The sequence below is a fragment of the Esox lucius genome, chromosome 20 (genome assembly GCF_011004845.1).
Source record: "Esox lucius isolate fEsoLuc1 chromosome 20, fEsoLuc1.pri, whole genome shotgun sequence".
In the NCBI taxonomy this organism is placed as follows: Eukaryota; Metazoa; Chordata; class Actinopteri; order Esociformes; family Esocidae; genus Esox; species Esox lucius.
Window position 1 is genome coordinate 6509076 of NC_047588.1, and position 20781 is coordinate 6529856.

The 20781-nt window shown below is 42.0% G+C and overlaps 1 protein-coding gene across 3 annotated transcripts in view; it reads right to left on the reverse strand.

Annotated features, from left to right (window-relative positions):
* The window catches only part of LOC105019332 (zinc finger protein 236), a 78478-nt gene extending 58846 nt beyond the window's left edge, over positions 1-19632 (reverse strand). For all 3 annotated transcript variants that reach the window (XM_029115757.2, XM_029115755.2, XM_029115754.2), the window contains exons 1-6: positions 19451-19632; positions 11101-11231; positions 9564-9728; positions 6204-6382; positions 5845-5975; positions 1088-1260 (exon numbers count right to left, since the gene is read on the reverse strand). In XM_029115757.2, the coding sequence (XP_028971590.2) occupies positions 1088-1260; positions 5845-5975; positions 6204-6382; positions 9564-9728; positions 11101-11231; positions 19451-19502 (831 nt within the window). In that variant the 5' untranslated portion in view covers positions 19503-19632. The remainder of the gene's footprint in view (positions 1-1087; positions 1261-5844; positions 5976-6203; positions 6383-9563; positions 9729-11100; positions 11232-19450) is intronic.
* Between the last annotated feature and the right edge of the window lie 1149 nt (positions 19633-20781).

Consider the following 20781-nt stretch of genomic DNA (forward strand, 5'->3'; position numbering starts at 1 on the left):
AGTATGGTTTTCCGGCCTTACGCACAATCATGTTGCAAATTGACATAATAAGTTGCAAATCGGTCCTCCAGCTGTTACTTATCTGTACATTTAACTTTCCGGCCTCTTATTGCTACCTGTCCCAACTTTTTTGGAATGTGTAGCTCTCATGAAATCCAAAATGAGCCAATATTTGGCATGACATTACAAAGTCTCACTTTCAACATTCGATATGTTATCTATATTCTATTGTGAATTAAATATAAGTTTATGAGATTTGTAAATAATTTCATTCCTTTTTTACTCACAATTTGCCAATCCTTGGAGAAGATCTGCAAAGAGGAGTGGGACAAAATCCCTCCTGAGATTTGTGCAAACCTGGTGGCCAACTACAAGAAATGCCTGACCTCTGTGATTGCCAACAAGTGTTTTGCCACCAAGTACTAAGTCATGTTTTGCAGAGGGGTTGAATACTTATTTCACACATTAAAATGCAAATCAATTAATACAATTTTTGACATTTGTTTTTCTGAATTTTTTTGTTGTTATTCTGTCTCTCACTGATCAAATAAACCTACCATTAAAATTATAGAAATAATTTTGTCCCACACCGTACATTAATCCAACCAATAATATCAGGATGATTTTACACACCAAGGCACCTAAGTGACAAAACACTGAAACAGGCTTGGAGAGCTAAAGGGTCCAAAATGTGTCTACAGTAGAATAGCCTAACATAGCCGTTTAAAGAAACGCCTAAAACCAAATCCCACACACACACTGGTATTGAAAATGGGGAGAGAGTTGGGGATGACTCATCAGAAACAATGTGTGCAAAGCAGAAGTTATGATGAGGTGTTGCTAACTTCCAAAGGTGTTTCACCTCCATTCTCTTCCCACTTCCCTTTTGGAAACCGGAAAGTTTGTTAGGGAGTCCGCAAGGGATTCAGCGGATTCTGGCAATGAGGTTCGAGGATTGGACAGGTCAAAGGACAATTTCACCTAATTAACGAATTCCCCCAACATTCCTGATCTCCACAGTCTACAGAGTGGGGTGGAGCAGACGGCAGTGTTATGCCGGGCAACAGGTACAGACGGCTGTTTTTACCTCAGAGTGTACCCGCTGGACGTGCGAGTGCAGGTTGCCCTTCTGGGAGAAGGAGGCGGGACAGTAGAGGCAGAGGTGGGGCTTCTCGCCAGTGTGCCTCACCATGTGGGTCTGCAGCACCACCTTCTGGTTGAAGGCCTTACTGCAGTGGCTGCACTGGTACGGACGCTCACCTGGGCGGGCGAGAGGGAGAGAGCACGACTCAATACAGCTGGGGGAGAGAGAAGGAGAGAGCACGACTCCATACAGCCGGGTGAGAAAGAAGGAGAGAGAGAGACGTGGCAGGACAGAGAATACACAGCAACAACCATGGCTGTTAAAATGGGAGAGGTGCAGAGACTAATCTCTCAATACACTGCGTCTGCTGTATAGGGAGAGGGGAGGTGAGGGGAGAAGCCCACAGGGACCAACCTTCCTTGCTTGCTTTTATACAATTAGCAGACAGTGCCAGAGATTCTGTTTCAGATTTCCAGTTCAGGCAAAAGTTGCCTCCAGGCTCTTGTGAAGCCTCGTAGCTCCCCTACAGTACAAGGCCATAATGGCTGTTTGTGATTCAGAGCACAGATCAACAGTCTCCAGCGCTGCATATGACTCATCCATCCAGCCCACAAATGAGCAATGAGGTCTCGTTGAGAAAGGCTACGGGAGAGAACCTGGATGAAGCTCTGAGGAACTTGGAGGAGTCCAGAGGGTGTCAGCGCTCAACGGGCACTTATGGTGGGTGACATGTCTGACAGGAAGTCGATCGGCATGGGAGGATGCCGCCTTAAAAGGTTGGGTGTGTGTGTTTGTGTTTACACACAGCTGTCGGTAACACATGTATAGTACTGTATACTGTCATGTAATTGATGGCCGCGGAGTAAAAAAATATACACTCACCAAAAGGATTATTAGGAACACCATACTAATACTGTGTTTGACCCCCTTTCACCTTCAGAACTGCCTTAATTCTACGTGGCATTGATTCAACAAGGTGCTGAAAGCGTTCTTTAGAAATGTTGGCCCATATTGATAGGACAGCATTTTGCAGTTGATGGAGATTTGTGGGATGCACATCCAGGGCACGAAGCTCCCATTCCACCACATCCCAAAGATGCTCTATTGGGTTGAGATCTGGTGACTGTGGGGGCCATTTCAGTCCAGTGAACTCATTGTCACGTTCAAGAAACCAATTTTTTAATGATTCGAGCTTTGTGACATGGTGCATTATCCTGCTGGAAGTAGCAATCAGAGGATGGGTACATGGTGGTCATAAAGGGATGAACATGGTCAGAAGCAATGCTCAGGTAGGCCGTGGCATTTAAACGATGCCCAATTCGCACTAAGGGGCCAAAAGTGTGCCAAGAAAACATCCCCCACACCATTACACCACCACCAGCTGCCTGCACAGTGGTAACAAGGCATAATGGATCCATGTTCTCATTCTGTTTACACCAAATTCTGACTCTACCATCTGAATGTCTCAACAGAAATCGAGACTCATCAGACCAGGCAACATTCTTCCAGTCTTCAACTGTCCAATTTTGGTGAGCTCATGCCAATTGTAGCCTCTTTTTCCTATTTGTAGTGGAGATGAGTGGTACCCGGTGGGGTCTTCTGCTGTTGTAGCCCATCCGCCTCAGGGTTGTGCATGTTGTGGCTTCACAAATGCTTTGCTGCATACCTCGGTTGTAACGAGTGGTTATTTCAGTCAAAGATGCTCTTCTATCAGCTTGAATCAGTCAGCCTATTCTCCTCTTACCTCTAGCATCAACAAAGCATTTCCGCCCACAGGACTGCCGCATACTGGATGTTTTTCCCATTTCACACCATTCTTTGTAAACCCTAGAAATGGTTGTGTGTGAAAATCCCAGTAACTGAGCAGATTGTGAAATACTCAGACCGGCCCGTCTGGTACCAACAACCATGCCACGCTCAAAATTGCCTAAATCACCTTTCTTTCCCATTCTGACATTAGGTTTGGAGTTCAGGAGATTATCTTGACCAGGAACACACCCCTAAATGCATTGAAGCAACTGCCATGTGATTGGTTGATTAGATAATTGCATTAATGAGAAATTGAACAGGTGTTCCTAATAATCCTTTAGGTGAGTGTATATATATTAGGGGTGGAGCCGAACCCGAATACGGTATTCGGAAAGGCACAAATAACGTGGTTTTTACAAATACTTATTTCAAACAAATACTTAAAAAAATATTTGTATTCGGGAACAAGAAAACCGTTATATCAAAAAGCTGCGTTTTCTCATGAGACCGCAGTACATGCCCGGATGAGTGAGTGAGTGACATTCAGTCGGGGGAGGGGAAAATAATAAAAGCAGTAACTGACACAGGCTGCTCCACACATCTCCATTCTCCACACAGCAACAGAGAGCGCTCGGCTGAGCGAAAAAACTTAACTGCGTCACAATTTTGTTTAATAGATTTTTGTACCTTAACTGGGTTCCAAAGGCAATTTATAACTTTCAGGAAGCAGAGTTTGATCAGGATATTATTTCATTACGCTTATTTTCATTAATCGAGTGAACCAGCCCTATCGCAAAAGAAACCCGGAATTTTTACGCCTATTTTGAATTTGACTCAAATACAAATACTTTCCCCCCCTTAACAAATACAAATACAGATACAAATACTGGCTGCTTTGCACACCCCTAATATATATACAGCTCTGGAAAAAACTTAAGACACCACTCATAATTTTTCTTAAATCAGCATCTCTACGTGTATGGTAGTCGTTCCACACATCATTTTACTTAATGAGGTACTGATTAGGTGATTACCTCAACCAAATCTAATTTAACGAGGAAAAGTATAAAAACCACTGCTGTGGTCATCACTATCCTCTTGCAATAGGACCAGCTGGATGGCAAAAACAGTGCAAGTAGTACCTCAAAGGTAATTTGAATTAAAAAAGAACTATTCAGCATGACAAAAGAGTTGAAAAGAAAAGCTTTGAGTGAGGAAAAGAAGGGTTCGATTCTGGCTTTAACTGGCAGAGGGATATAGTGAGCGTCAGGTTGCTTCCATCCTGAACATTTTAAAGATGGCAGTTCATAAGAACAGGGTCAAGCAACAGACATTGGGGACAACAAAGCTACAGACAGGCAGAGGGCGAAAACGACTGTCCACTGACCGAGATGACATCAACTCATTCGAATGTCACTCAACAACCGTAGGATGACATCAAGTGACCTAAAAAAAGAATGGAAAACAGCAGCTGGGGTGAAGTGCATGGTGAGGACGTTTCGAAACAGGCTCCTAGGGGCAGGGCTGAAGTCATGCAAAGCTAGAAAAAGCCCTTCATCAATGAGAAGCAAAGAAGAGCCAGGCTGAAGTTTGCAAAAGACCATAAGGATTGGACCATAGAGGAATTGAGTAAGGTCATCTTCTCTGACTGATCAAATTTTCAGCTTTGCCCAATACCTGGTTAGACGGAGACCTGGAGAGGCCTACAAGCCACAGTGTCTCGCTCCCACTGTGAAATTTGGTGGAGGATCTGTGATGATCTGGGGATGCTTCAGCAAAGCTGGAATCGGGGGAGATTTTTCTTTGTGAAGGACACATGAATCAAGCCAAGTACAAGGTTATCCTGGAAGAACACCTGCTTCCTTCTGCTCTGACAATGTTCCCCAACACTGAGAATTTGTTTTTTTCCAGCAGGACAATGCTCCATGCAACACAGCCAGGTCAATCAAGGTGTGGATAGAGGACCACCAGATCATGACCCTGTCATGGCCAGCCCAATCTCCAGACCTGAATCCCATTGACAACCTCTGGAATTTGATCAAGAGGAAGATGGATGATCACAAGCCATCAAACAAAGCTGAGCTACTTGAATTTCTGTGCCAGGAGTGGCATAAAATCATCCAACAGCAATGTGAAAGATTGGTGGAGAGCATGCCAAAAAGCACGAAAGTTGTGATTAAATATCAGGGTTATGCCACCAAATATTATATCTTCCTAAGTAAAAACATTAGTATTTTGTTATTGAAATATGAATATTAATTTGTTTTCTTTGCATTATTTGAGGTCTGAAAACAATTCATCTTATTTTGGTTATTTTGACCAGTTGTTGTTTTCTACAAATAAATACTCTAAATGACAATATTTTTATTTGCAATTTGGATGTAATGTTGTCAGTAATTTATAAAATAAATCAAAAATGTTCATTTTACACAAACACATACCTATGAATAGTAAAAGCAGAGAAACTGATAATTTTGCAGTGGTCTGTTAATTCTTTCCAGAGCTGTATGAGACAGCTGTATGGCCCTAGGTCAGTGTAAATTTCCAGGCTAAATTTTCTCTGGGCGAATGTAACCAGGCAGTGGATTTGTTTAACACCCAATCCTGAGTTGAAGCAAGGAAAGAGAGGCAAGGATCATTACCAATCATAGTGGAGACCCCTAGTGACCAACAGCGATTCAGCACACTGGCTTGGCCACTCATGCTCAAGAGATCATTTTCATATTATGTTCTCCTTTGAACGCCCTTTTTAAAATGGAAAAGCTTCATAGTCGAGAACTCTCAGCCTGAGTATTGTATGAAGCAGATCAGGGCTCGGTCTAAGGGCCTGCTCAGCAGTGCTGAACCATCCACAGTCTAGGTTGGATCATTTGGGCCCCATGGCTTTGTTGGATGTCGCACTACAGTTGAGAAAAGTGAGTCAATTTGGGCCGTGCAAAGATTTTTTTTTTTTTTCATAAGGTGTACTTATGAACAGAACCGGCTCTCTTTAGCCGTTTAATCTTGTTTACCTGTGTGTATTCGCGTGTGTCGGACGAGCTGACTGGGCTTTTTAAACATCTTGCCACAGTGCTGACACCTGTTAGTGAACCCACTGCGATCAATGTTCTTCTTGTAGTTCCTGGAATTGGAGCTGAGTGGCCTGACGAGAAAGAGAAAAAAAGGGGGCAGAGAAATTTAAAAAAAGGAAGAAAAAAAAAAATCTCCCCAACTTGGAGACATCATCATGCCACATAACTGCAGGTCCGCCAAAAGAATGGTGGCAAACAAACAACCCGGGAGCCCAGTGCACCCCGCACCATTACTGACACTGCAAAACAAGCACTCCGGAAAACACTAATGAGGTGTTGGAGCGCCAGCCACACCAAACCTCATCTTGACGTGGATCTTGGCATGTTCCTTGAGCTGGCTGGCCATCTTGAACTCCTTGCTGCAGGTCTTGCAGGTGTAGACATTGGCCCCGGACAGCTCTTTGCGGTGCTCCTCCAGATGCAGAGTAAGCTGGCTGTGGAGAATGAACTCGTCCCCACACTCCGTACAGATCAGATTCTAGGAGGACCAGACGGGGGAGGGAATGTGGTGAAAATAAAATGCAGATTGTAATTATACATGAAAATACATTTCACGGACAGAACTGCCGCTCGGCTACACATGTTGGTACACAACTTTGGTAATTAACTTGTATGGGGCAGAAGGGATGGTCAGATTAGAGGTGTGTCCTTAGAAATGTGTTTTAAAATTCAAATTTCAGACAGCACTAGTAGGGACCTTTAAGATCAACAAAAATCTGGGTTTAGCAGTAACAAAACTGGTTACAGCACTTAATTAAGGGAGGCCAGGAAGCTTCTGAACATGTATAAAACCGCCTCTCTATGATCAAGGAGAGTGCCATTATTCAATTCATGTCATGGAGGTCCCAAACCAGTGCCGGCTCTAGCCTTTTGGAGGGCCATAAGTAAAATTTAATTTGGGGCCCCCTCTCCCCTATGTCGGGGGCTCCCTAGCAGTTGGAGGCCCCCTAGTGAGGGCCCTTAGCGACTGCTTATGTTGCTCATGCCTGGAGCCGGCCCTGTCCCAAACACTTCTAGTTTTTATTATTTCATTTAAATCAGGGACTAATTCAGACCTGGGACACCAGGGACCTCAATTGTCAAGTGTGCATACGCACAGATCTGTACGTGAACCTGATAGTTTTGACTGTGTGAGATATCAATATTGACAATAGCATGGGAATGTTGGTAAATTAACCTACATCCCTGACAAAAGGTACACACAGTGCCAAGTGGTGGACGAAGTGGACAGTCGCTCAAACAGATACTAAGTAATGTGAATAATGTATTTTTTTAAAAAATATTCAATGTCTTGATTAAATAGTTTTTGCTTTGTGAATAAATGCAGTGTTCATCCATACTGTATTTCATGTAATCTAATAATGTCAGTTCATTTATAATAATCTTTTTTTTTTTTTGTTATAGCCATGTAACGTTAAATTACGGTTAAACAGTTATAAAAAACGGAGATAATGGGAAAAGGAACAGGAGATGTCTGATGCACCAGTGGCTGATCTGCCATGAGTTGTGTTATAGAGACCATGTTATGATAGACAAATGAGACACAAAAGAGAATGGCTCAGATGGTAACACACTGGTGTAAATAAATGTTAAGCTAGCCAGTCAAGGATCAATGGCACATTCAAGGGCCATCCACCCTTGGACTTTTGTCACAAGCACATTTCCACAGAATCATATTAGTCCAGCATTTTACCCAAGATGACAACTGCCCGCAACTGGAGGAATAGACCACATCCAAAATCGATATAAAAGCACAATCCCAAAACTAGTATGTGACCACAACAGCCTGCTGAACCACTTCACTGATGAATATAACTTGAAAAACAGCAGATTTGGTCAACGCTAAAGACAACTGAATTGTCCACATTCGTATGAAGCGAGCAATAACGGAGCGAGCTCAATATGACATAACACCTACACCTATATTTCAACCCAATAAAAAATGATATATATTTGATTTGTTGGTTGCATTGTTGTAATTCATTATATGGCATTGTGTATTCCCTACAGGCTTTGACGTGATGTTCTCTTTCGGTCAGTCAGTTCAGTGCCACTCTAGGGGAAAGACATATTGTGCATGTGTAACAGGTATAATAAATACAGTCAGCACAGCAGGAGCAAATCAGCCAGGAACCCCACACCCCGTGCAATAAGTACCCAGCGAAGACCGACATTCACTGATTTCCTGCTCGTTACATGCCCTTCTGTGGTTGGAAAATCTCTGGCCTGCGTTTGGACGAGCTCCCCCTTTCCCTAAACTGTCTGTGATAGCTTTCTGAGGCTACATTTTGCAAGCCGCTGGGCTTGAGACCTTTCTTGGACACCTCCCACTTTGTTTACTATCGGTCCTGTGTGTTTACTACCTTCAGTCCGCTGGCATGCCGTTAAACCGAAGGCATATTTACCACCATGCGGATCCTTTTGACATTGCGAGAAGGCCTTTTTTGGCTGTGACTGGCTTTTGCTCAACATAGGACAAATCATTGGTTTAGTTCAGAGATGCATTATGTTGGAAGTAGTAGAGTAACTTGAAGTACAGTGCTGTATGACTTGAAACATGAAATTGATTCATTTTAAGCTAACTGCTTTATGACAAGTTTATACAATGTTAGGTCTTTTTGACGATATGGAATAACACTTTGTGGATAATGAATCCAATGTAAGAATCTAAAAAAAGAAAGCCTGAACATCCTCCTTAAATGGGATTTAAAAATAGAAATAAAACATCATTCAAATAAAAAATGCTATCACATTGACCATATTATTTGTGAAGCACAATTGATCGTATATACACTGCTCAAAAACATTAAGGGAACATTTTAAATCACACATCGAGTCTCGAAGAACGAAATATATTAAAGATCAAAATCTTTACTGTACATTACGTAGTTCGTTGAGAACAAAATGACATAAAAATGGTCAATGGAAACCAAAATCACCAACAGATTGAGGGCTGGATTCAAACTCACACTGAAATCAAAGTAAATAATTGAAATCAGAGGCTGTTTGAGTGAATTTCATCACAGCAACTCATAATGTGACTCAGTTGTGTGTATGGCCCCCACATGCCTGTATGCACTCCCAACAACGTCTGGGCATGCTCCAGATGAAATGGTGGATGGTGTCCTGGGGGATCTCCTCTCCTCCTGGATCAGGGTATCAGTGAGCTCCTGGAAAGTCTGTGGCACTACTTGGCAGTGTGAGATGCAAGATACATAACATCCCAAAGGTTCTCAATTGGATTCAGGTCTGGGGAACGTGAGGGCCAGTCAATGGCATCAATGCCTTCGTCATCCAGGAATTGCCTACACACTCTGGCCACATGAGTCCGGGCATTGTCCTGCACCAGGAAGAACCCAAGGCCCACTGCACCAGCGTAAGTTCTGACAATGGGTCAGATTTCATCCCAGTACCTAACAGCAGTCATGTGCTAGCACATGGAGGTCTGTGCCGGTCTGTGCAAACAAGTGTAAATCGCTTATGCTTCCTAACTGGACAGATTGATATCCCTGAGGTTTAACTGACTTGGTGTTATACTGTGATGATTGTGTTCCCGTAATCTTTTTGAGCAGTTTACAAGCCTAAGTGCAACATGTATATGGACTGAAAGATCAACCAATGAAAAGGCAGCAGGTCTTTGTGATTAATTATTGACCAACCTCCTCCTTCTCGTGCACCATAATGTGGGACTTGAGACTGGCCACGCGAGAAAACTTCTTTTGGCACACAGGGCAGGTGGGGTCCGAGGTGGTGTGTGTGGACTTGTGGAGCGTGAGATTGAACTCCACGTTGAATGTCTGGGGACACTGGTCACACCGGTGAGGCTGGAAGAGAGAAAGAGTGAAAACAGTTGAATCAAGGGAACAAAAAACAGGTTGTCTTGCTGGTAGACTTTGTCTACTGTTTAAATAGCATTTAGTCTGCTAGGCTGAAGGGGTTTTGATTATAGGGTACATCTTTGCAAGTATGTGACTCCTAGTAAGAAAAGTAATCGTTACTGACATTTCTTCATCTGTTGTCATATAATGTCAAGCAAATGTCAGTTGGTCTGATGGCAAAAAGGCTTAATTCCAGGCAGAAGCGTCATGACTTTCTTCAATAACTCTTTCAGTTGCATCTGCTGTCTGGTGGCACTACATTCTCCCTCTTACACTGTGATATTTGCCTTTGAAGGATATTCTCTTTTTATCTGATACACCACACTATTTGCCTTAGGAGGAAATTGTCTCTGTCGGACTGTTGGCTCAGCGGCCTGTAAGGAAGGCTCTCCCGGTTTGACAGCGGAATAATGAATAGCAAACATACTTATATCCACTCATGTGGACAAGCTACAACTGTCATATGAGGACCACTCATCTGTGTGTCAAGCAGAAACATCACATTTCATGTGGGCTGTGTTTACAGTCTGTAAATGGGCAAATAATTGTTCTGCCTATGTAAATGCATATGGGGAGGACAGCATATGTGTTGTCAGTAATTTCTTGGGGCTTCTTAAAGGGTAATCGATGAATATCTAAGATTTACATCCTTAACTCGCTTTATGTAATTGTTGGATTGTCTCCATGCAGGCATCACTCAGGGAGGGCATGGTCCAGCTAGCCAGACTGCAGAGTCACAGGGTAACATTGCTCTCCCACCATTAAGCTATTTGATAGAACATTGTGTAATAACGACTATCGAAATGAAAATTCTAATTGGTTGTCTCAGCGAAAATTGGAGAGCTCCACACAATTGCGGTACATACCATATACATTTTCTAATAAATGTCAGTTGCAGGTTAAACATTTTACCTTTTGAGGGCTCATGGGCTTACTGTATGGAAAGTTTGGAAAGTTAAACAGTTACTTCAAGCGATTTATGAACTCACATATTCATAACTCCCCTTTGAAACAAGGGTTCCAACAACCTTTACACATCCAGCACGCTATTAATACAGATATAATACAAAACCCATATGAACAAAGTCTGATACATAACTCTGTGGACATTGCCCCAAACCTGAAACATTAGATTTTCAGCTATAGTCTTTTGTTTCCCTCTGGAAATCAGATATAAAAACATGTATATTATAGTGAATTTGCAGAGTGAATACTGCTCAGGCTTTTCTTTTATGCCCTGCTATGCCAATGTCAAACTAACTCAATTGGAATATATGTTTGTATGGCATCAATGTTGGGCCTTTGGCACCATGCTTGCCTTGTCATTGGCCTCATGATCACGCTGGTGCCTCTGTAGCTGGCTCTCTGTGGTAAAGCTCTGGGAACAGACAGTGCACTTGTTGTCCTTGGAATTCCCATGGCTGTAATCTTGCTTGGCTCCAGATGGATCTGTTAACACAGAAGAGAGGTAGAAAGTCAGATTATCATCCAGTTCATAATTAGCCTAATAGATAACTAGGAAGGATAATGTCATTAGCCTAATATTTTGATCCACCAGCAAAAACCCAGGACACACTATATTAGATCTCTGAATTTGCATTATCCAAACACTAGGATAGAATTTACCAACATTCTGGCTACTGGTGTGATGCGGTCGGCTGCTCTAGGTTACTTTCTGCCTCTTAGAAGAGTGTTAAGACCCAGTACATCCACCAAAACATTTCAGTCAGTTACAGTGCCCTGCAAAAGTATTAGTTTGTATAATTTTATTTACACAACATACCTACCACCTTGTTACTCGTTTTTTTTATTGTGAAAAAAAAACAAGAAATAAGACCAAAAACAGAACTTGAGCGTGCACCCCTCCAAAGTCTCTTGGGGTATGTCTCCATAAGCATGGCACATCTAGCCACTGGGATGTTTACCCATTCTTCAAGGCAAAACTGCTCCAGCTCCTTCAAGCTGAAAGGGTTTCGCGGGTGTACAGCAATCTTTAAGTCATACCACAGATTGAGGTCTGACTAGGCCATTCCAAGACTTTTAAATGTTTCCCCTTAAACCACTCAAGTGTTGCTTTAGCAGTATGCTTAGGGTCATTGTCCTGCTGGAAGGTGAACCTCTGTACCAGTCTCAAATCCCCACAGCATGATGCTGCCACCACCATGCTTAACTGTGGGGATGGTGTTTACAGGGTGAAGAGAGGTGTTGGGTATGCATTTTTTCTTGATGGCCAAAAAGCAGAATTTTTGTCGCACCTGACCAGAGCACCTACTTCCATGTTTTGGGAGTCTCCCACATGCCTGTTGCTGAGCACCAAATGTGTTTGCTTATTTTTTTTTCTGGCCACTCTTCCTTAAAGCCCAGCTTTGTGGAGTGTATGTCTTAAAGCGGTCCTATGGACAGACTCCAATCTCTGCTGTAGTTTTGCAGCTCCTTCAGGGTTATCTTTGATTAATGCCCTCCTTGCCTGGTCCATGAGTTTTGGTGAGTGGCCCTCTCTTGCAGGTTTGTTGTGGTGCCATATTCTTTCCATTTCTTATTAACGGATTTAACGGTGCTCCGTGGGATGTTCCAAGTTTCACATCTTTTTTTAATAAATCAACACTGATCTGTACTTCTCCACAACTTTGTCCCTGACCTGTTTGGAGAGCTCCACAGTCTTCATAGTGCCCCTTGCTTAGTGGTGTTACAGACAGTGGGGCCTTTCAGAACAGGTGTACACTGACCTAAAGGATTATTAGGAACACCTGTTCAATTTCTCATTAATGCAATTATCTAATCAACCAATCACATGGCAGTTGCTTCAATGCATTTAGGGGTGTGGTCCTGGTCAAGACAATCTCCTGAACTCCAAACTGAATGTCAGAATGGGAAAGAAAGGTGATTTAAGCAATTTTGAGCGTGGCATGGTTGTTGGTGCCAGGCGAGCCGGTCTGAGTATTTCACAATCTGCTCAGTTACTGGGATTTTCACGCACAACCATTTCTAGGGTTTCCAAAGAATGGTGTGGAAAGGAAAAAACATCCAGTATGCGGCAGTCCTGTGGGCGGAAATGCCTTGTTGATGCTAGAGGTCAGAGGAGAATGGGCCGACTGATTCAAGCTGATAGAAGAGCAACTTGAAATAACCACTCGTTACAACCGAGGTATGCAGCAAAGCATTTGTGAAGCCACAAAACGCACAACCTTGAGGCAGATGGGCTACAACAGCAGAAGACCCCACCGGGTACCACTCATCTCCACTACAAATAGGAAAAAAAGGCTACAATTTGCACAAGCTCACCAAAATTGGACAGTTGAAGACTGGAAGAATTTTGCCTGGTCTGATGAGTCTCGATTTCTGTTGAGACATTCAGATGGTAGAGTCAGAATTTGGAGTAAACAGAATGAGAACATGGATCCATCATGCCTTGTTACCACTGTGCAGGCTGGTGCTGGTGGTGTAATGGTGTGGGGGATGTTTTCTTGGTACACTTTAGGCCCGTTAGTGCCAATTGGGCATTGTTTAAATGCCACGGCCTACCTGAGCATTGTTTCTGACCATGTCCATCCCTTTATGACCACCATATACCCATCCTCTGATGGCTACTTCCAGCAGGATAATGCACCATGTCACAAAGCTTGAATCATTTCAAATTGATTTCTTGAACATGACAATGAGTTCACTGTACTGAAATGGCCCCCACAGTCACCAGATCTCAACCCAATAGAGCATCTTTTGGATGTGGTGGAACGGGAGCTTCGTGCCCTGGACGTGCATCCCACAAATCTCCATCAACTGCAAGATGCTATTCTATCAATATGGGCCAACATTTCTAAAGAATGCATTCAGCACTTTGTTGAATCAATGCCACGTAGAATTAAGGCAGTTCTGAAGGCGAAAGGGGGTCACACACAGTATTAGTATGGTGTTCCTAATAATCCTTTAGGTGAGTGTATATACAGAGATTATGTGACAGATCATGTGACACTCAGACTGCACACAGATGGACTTTAACTAATTATGTGACTTCTGAAGGTACCTGACTGCACCAGATCTTATTTAGGGCAAAGGGGGTGAATACACACACATGCACCAAATATCGGTTTTTAGAGCATTTATTTTTTAATTTCACTTCACCAATATGTCCATTACATGAAATCCAAATAGAAATCCATTTAAATTACAGGTTGTAATGCAAGCCGGTCTCAATTCCACTTGGTACTAGCCACACACTCCAAGGCAAATCTGATGAGTCTGGATTAGTAATGAAGGAATAAATCCCTATTGCAGATGATTGCAATATTACTCTTGTCCATATGTATCAATTCAATGACTTGCAGTATCAATTCCTTTTGAATGAGAATCATATTTTCATATTTATCTAGTTGATTTTCAAACTTTTTCAGCAGTGAGCCAACATTGTCACAGCTTTAATTTATTAACACGTATTTATTTTCCACTGTGGCATGCAATATCATTGGAGCATTGAATCCTGACATACAGTAAAATCACAAGACACACATTCTAGATAGGTGCCTATCTACAGGTGCTGATCATATAATTAGTTGATTTATTTCAGTAATTTCATTCAAAAAGTGAAACTTGTATAATGTATACATTCATTCCACACAGACTGATATATTTCATGTGTTTATTTCTTTTTATTGATGATTATAACTGACAACTAATGAAAACCCCAAATTCAGTATCTCAGAAAATTTGAATATTGTGAAAAGGTTCAATATTGAAGACACCTGGTGCCACACTCTAATCAACTAATTAACTCAAAATACCCTTTAAATGGTCTCTCAGTCTAGTTCTGTAGGTAACACAATCATGGGGAAGACTACTGACTTGACAGCTGTCCAAAAGACGACCATTGACAACTTGCACAAGGAGGGCAAGACACAAAAGGTCATTGCTAAAGAGGCTGGCTGTTCACAGAGCTCTGTGTCCAAGCACATTAATAGAGAGGTGAAGGGAAGGAAAAGATGTGGTAGAAAAAAGTGTACAAGCAAACTCATTCAAAAATGTGGGGGAGATTCACAGCAGCTGGAGTCAGTGCTTCAAGAACCACCACGCACAGACGTATGCAAGACATGGGTTTCAGCTATCACATTTCTTGTGTCAAGCCACTCTTGAACAAGACACAAAAGGACTGGACTGCTGCTGAGTGGTCCAAATTTATGTTCTCTGATGAACGTAAATTTTGCAATTCCTTGGGAAATCAAGGTCCCAGAGTCTGGAGGAAGAGAGGAGAGGCACAGAATCCACGTTGCTTGAATTCCAGTGTTAAGTTTCCACAGTCAGTGATGGTTTGGGGTGCCATGTCATCTGTTGGTGTTGGTCCACTGTGTTTTCTGAGGCCCAAGGTCAATGCAGCCGTCAACCAAGAAGTTTTAGAGCACTTTATGCTTCCTGATGCTGACCCACTTTATGGAGATACAGATTTCATTTTCCAACAGGACTTGGCACCTGCACACAGTGCCAAAGCTACCAGTACCTGGTTTAAGGACCATGGTATCCCTGTTCTTAATTGGCCAGCAAACTCGCCTGACCTTAATCCTATAGAAAATCTATGGGGTATTGTGAAGAGGAAGATGCGATACACCAGACCCAACAATGCAGAAGAGCTGAAGGCCACTATCAGAGCAACCTGGGCTCTCATAACACCTGAGCAGTGCCACAGACTGATCGACTCCATGTCACGCCGCATTGCTGCAGTAATTCAGGCAAAAGGAGCCCCAACTAAGTATTGAGTACTGTACATGCTCATACTTTTCATGTTCATACTTTTCAGTTGGCCAACATTTCTAAAAATATTTTTTTTCTATTGGTCTTAAGTAATATTCACATTTTTTGAGATACTGACAACTATTGAAAATCCCAAATTCAGTTATAATCATCACAATTAAAATAAATAAACATTTGAAATATATCAGTCTGTGTGTAATGAATGAATATAATATACAAGTTTCACTTTTTGAATGTAATTACTGACATAAATCAACTTTTTGATGATATTCTAATTATATGACTAGCACCTGTATATTCAGCATATACACCTAGGTCCAATTTTTGTGATAAAATATATGGTCATGTCTCTTAATTTCCTGCCATAACAAGCAATGCGGAGGTGAGACTATCATCATAATAATACTCCTGACACAGTCAGGCTGATATTAAAGTTCTGCTAAAAGGATTAGGGCTAAGGTTGCCTATACGTCACCCCGTTACCCATATAATGTTTCCATTCTCATCGAGGTCCAGTGGCATCATTAGGCCAGGGCGTTCAGGGCTACAGCCCCAGATCTTTTATGAATAGCCGGGGATCTCAAATTGACCAAGAAATAATAATAATACAAAAATATACCCTGATCTATTCATCTATAAATCTGCTTGCGCATTATTACAATGTAGACCTGTAGGCCGCTAGTGTGTACATCGAAATGTTCTGCATGTACATTCAAAACTCTGTACTTTCTGTCCAGGGCGGGGTGGGAGAGTGGGCTAAGCCCCAAATGTATTGTGATCCTAGCAACGCCTCTGTCGAGGTCACACGAAAAAAGATGAGACTCGTCAAGACAGAATTTTAAGTAAATCATTTGCATATACATGCAAGTGTTTACATCTGGATTAACTGAAAAAAGACACCGGAAACACCAGTAAATACTAAGCCAGAACCTAACAGGCCTGCAGAAAAACATACTGACACTTCCCTGTACACAGTGGCCGTAGGGAGCAATTAATGACGAGTAACTCCAACAAAGAATCACATGGCCATGGATTAATATATGAAGCAGGCAGAGAGGCATTGAGGCAGACAGGCATTGAGAGTATCAGGTTCCAGAATCTCAGAAACAACTCTCCTGTGGTTTTGAAGCAAAACAGCGTCTACGGTTTACAGGGAATGAGGTAAAAAATGCATCCTGTTAGAAACAGTTCAATTTAACGAGAGAAAAAAGCTTGTTGATGAGAAGTCGAATGACAATGTAAAAAATTTAGCAAGTTAACATATGGTCCCCCATACAAACACAGTAAAACGTCAGAGAGCACAACTCATCAGTCTTTGTCTAACATGAGGCTATTGCAGAAACCACACTGGGTTCCATTCCAATCAGCTACAGAAAAACATGTCTCCAGAACAAGGTGTATAACTGATAAACTGGCCAGACAGAATTTTAGCTTACATCCAAAATAAGGCAACATCAGTGGAAAACAGGTGAAATACACCGATCAGCCATAACATGACCATTGACAGGTGAAGTGAATAACACTGATACACCAATCACCCATAACATTATGAACACTGACAGGTGAAGTGAATAACACTGACAATCTCGTTATCATGGCACCTGTCAGTGGGTTGGATATATTAGGCAGCAAGTGAACATTCTGGCCTCAAAGTTGATGTGTTAGAAGCAGGAAAAATGGGCAAGCGTAAGGATCGGAGCAAATGTTGACAAGGGCCAAATTGTGATTGCTAGACAACTGGCACAGAGCATCTCCAAAATTGCAGCCCTTGATGGGTGTTTCTGGTCTGCAGTGGTCAGTACAGATCAAAAGTGGTCCAAGGAAGGAAAAGCGGTGAACCGGCGACAGGGTCATGGGCGGCCAAGGCATTTTGATGAAAAGTGGGGAGCGAAAGCTAGCCCGTATGTTCCAATCCAACAGATGAGCTACTGTAGCTCAAACTGCCAAAAAGGTTCATGCTGGTACTGATAGAAAGGTGTCAAAACACACAGTGCATCACAGTTTGTTGCGTATGGGGCTGCATAGCCATAGACCAATCAGGGTGCCCATGCTGACCCCTGTCCACTGCCGAAAGTGCCTACAATGGGCACATAAGCATCAGAACTGGACCACGGAGAAATGGATGGTGGCCTGGTCTGATGAATCACGTTTTCTTTTACATCATGTGAATGGCCAGCTGCGTTTGCGTTGCTTACCTGGAGAACACATGGCACCAGGATGTACTATGGGAAGGAGGCAAGCCGGCAGAGGCAGTGTGATGCTTTGGGCAATGTTCTGCTGGGAAACCTTGGGTCCTGCCATTCATGTGGATGTTACTTTGACATGTACCACCTACCTGTGCATCGTTGCAGACCATGTGCACCCTTTCATAGCAACAATATTCCCCTCATGGCATTGGCCTCTTTCAGCAGAATAATGCACCCTGCCACTAAGCAAAAATGATTCAGGAATGGTTTGAGGAACACAACACAAGTTCAAGGTATTGACTTGGCCTCCACATTCCCCAGATCTCAATCCAATCGAGCACCTGTGGGATGTGCTGGACAAACCGGCCCGATCCATGGAGGCCCCACCACGCAACTTACAGGACTGAAAGGATCTGCTGCTAACGTCTTGGTGCCAGATACCACAGCACACCTTCAGAGGTCTATTGAGTCCATGCCTTGACGGGAAAGGACTGTTTTTGCAGCAAAAGGGGGACCTACACAATATTTGACAGGTGGTCATAATGTAATGGCTGATCAATGTGCATTCAAATGAAGTTCAGACTTATGAGACTGTAGAAACATTGGAGACAATACTAAAAGTGGCCAAGATGAAGGAAAGGGGATGAAATTAGGAGTCAATTTCCAAATTGAACTTAAATCATTGTGAAAACGAGGGGCCATGAGAAATGTTGCATTTTGAATCCCTGGGAGTTAGGGGATAGTTATACAGTGTTTACTGACTTACTATTGTCCCTATGATTTACATAATCTGTTTCAAACGTGTTTTAATAACTGCATCTTAACAGTAGTTGGGCCATAAGCAGAGTTCATGTTTTGGGCCCGGTATGAGTTTTGGAAACTCAAACTCGGTACATGTATTGGGAGCATTATTGAACATACTAACCAGCTATGAAAGCAAACAGCCATTTGTTATTGTCTCTTACCGGTATACGTCAAGTCTATGCTAACGATATAAAAGCAACAAAGTCACTAACTAATAATGCAATTACTGATAATTCGTTAGTCTAACTTCGGTAAGGAGTTTTCTTGCTTAAAATTAGTATTAGTTAGCTACTTCGCTAGCCCCTGTAAAAATAAAACTAGGGAAAGACACTACAGTAATAATGCAACAAACTTAAGCAGCCTTGCCACATGCAGATCATCCATTCACTACTGATCACTTGACAAGAGTTGGGTTGTGGGCTAAGCAGCTAATACAAATAGCTAGTTAAGTACAGCACAGTAAACTAGCTATGTTGTTAGGAACTTTTTTGGCTTTCCAGCTGCAAGTTTTGGATGGTGAAACTCTCCTACGGCTAGCCAGTTCTAGTTTTTTTTTTTTTAAAGCTATGGGCTAGCCTCTTAGCCTACTACCTAGCATCAACAAGCTAGCTCACGAGACTGAAAGACCACTAACAACTGTCGTTAGCTAGCCAAATTCTCGATACATCACAAAACTCCTCATGAGCTCCAGCCTACCCGAGGTGTAAATTAGACTGAATCTGGATAAGTAGAGCGACCGAAATGTTATAATATCATTCCGCCTCAATCACTCCTTTACAGCAACAAAGCAATGGACACCCGCGATACTATATCCGGGGACTATATACACTATATTCAAGTGAATTTATCTTAGATACGCAGAATGTTGTCCATTAATTGCTAACTTCTTTACACAGATTTGTCGCTGCATTTTTTTATTCGTGGCATTTTGGAACTGATTACCTGTTCCGTCGTTGGTTTTATCCCTCAGTTTGCGAGGCCGGCCCCGCGGCATAGTTCCAGGTTTCAGGGCGGGTGTACTGTGAACGATTTGGGTTTCAAAATGGCGAATGCTTCACGATGAGCACTTCGCGGACACGGAGAAAGCAGCAAAACCCATGAACTTCTCTGCGGTTAGTCCAGGTCTAGTGAGGTTCCGTTGCATGGAGGAGGGAGACATCTAGCGTATATTGGTGTGAATTGTCTTAAGAAGAAGAAGTAAACGAGCGCATCATAATGCACTAAACATGGTGATTGGTATGTTGATTTTGATGCTGGTTATAAACTTTCCACATGTAAAATAACAACATTTTAAATATATTGAATTTTTTTTTGGGATACATAAAAAAAAAGGACAGATAATATATTTACAAAATGCATATAAAATATTTATACATTTTGACATACATTTCGGAATTAAAGGGGAAATACATTTTGATAACTGTAATGTAATTTGAATAAAGTTAAATGTATGTATACATTTTAAATACATTTCAGAATAAAAGATTAAATGCATTTTCATACCTGAAATGTTTTTTGAATAACATTAAATGTATTCAACATGTATTCATCATACATTCCACATGCATTTTGCATTGCAACAATATATTTATTTTCCGTATGGGTTATTAATCCAAAAAAAAACATTCAGTTCAATATCTGAGCATTGGAGGAACTAATTGAACCAATTTAGAATATTATTTGCCAACTTTCTTATTTTGTCATAATGTCATACTACGTTAGTCGCATATCAAAAATGGTCTTTCCCTCAAGCAAATTTGATGTTGCTATTTTATTCGATCTGTAATTGCAAAAGTCTCCGTAGTCTGACAGTACATCAAAATGCGTTAGGGCTTGGCAAAAACAGGTTTCTCATCAATAAAGGCATGTGTATAATTTCTATAGATACTTTCTGGTGGTTTGAATTTATTTGCTACAAAGAAAGTTGTTACACTCTTGCTAGTTAGGTAAACAGTGAACATATTCTCAACCGGAAGTTCCATAATGTCATATGCACTCACATGTTTCGACAGACAACATTTGACAATCAATACCAAATAATCCTGAAACATATCTCCATAACATTAGAATCTCTCACATGCAAAGGTGAGTTTGGGTGTGACGCATTTCATTCGATTAGGACTGGAGACCCACACTCCGGAAGAGAAGGTGCGTCCCTGACACCGAGGTTGCTTCATCCCTGGCATACCCTGGCACTGCCGTGTGAAGTTGTGTTCCTCAGCCAGGCGTTTCTGGAGGTCACCCAAGTACTCGAAACAGGGTTCAGTGGGCAC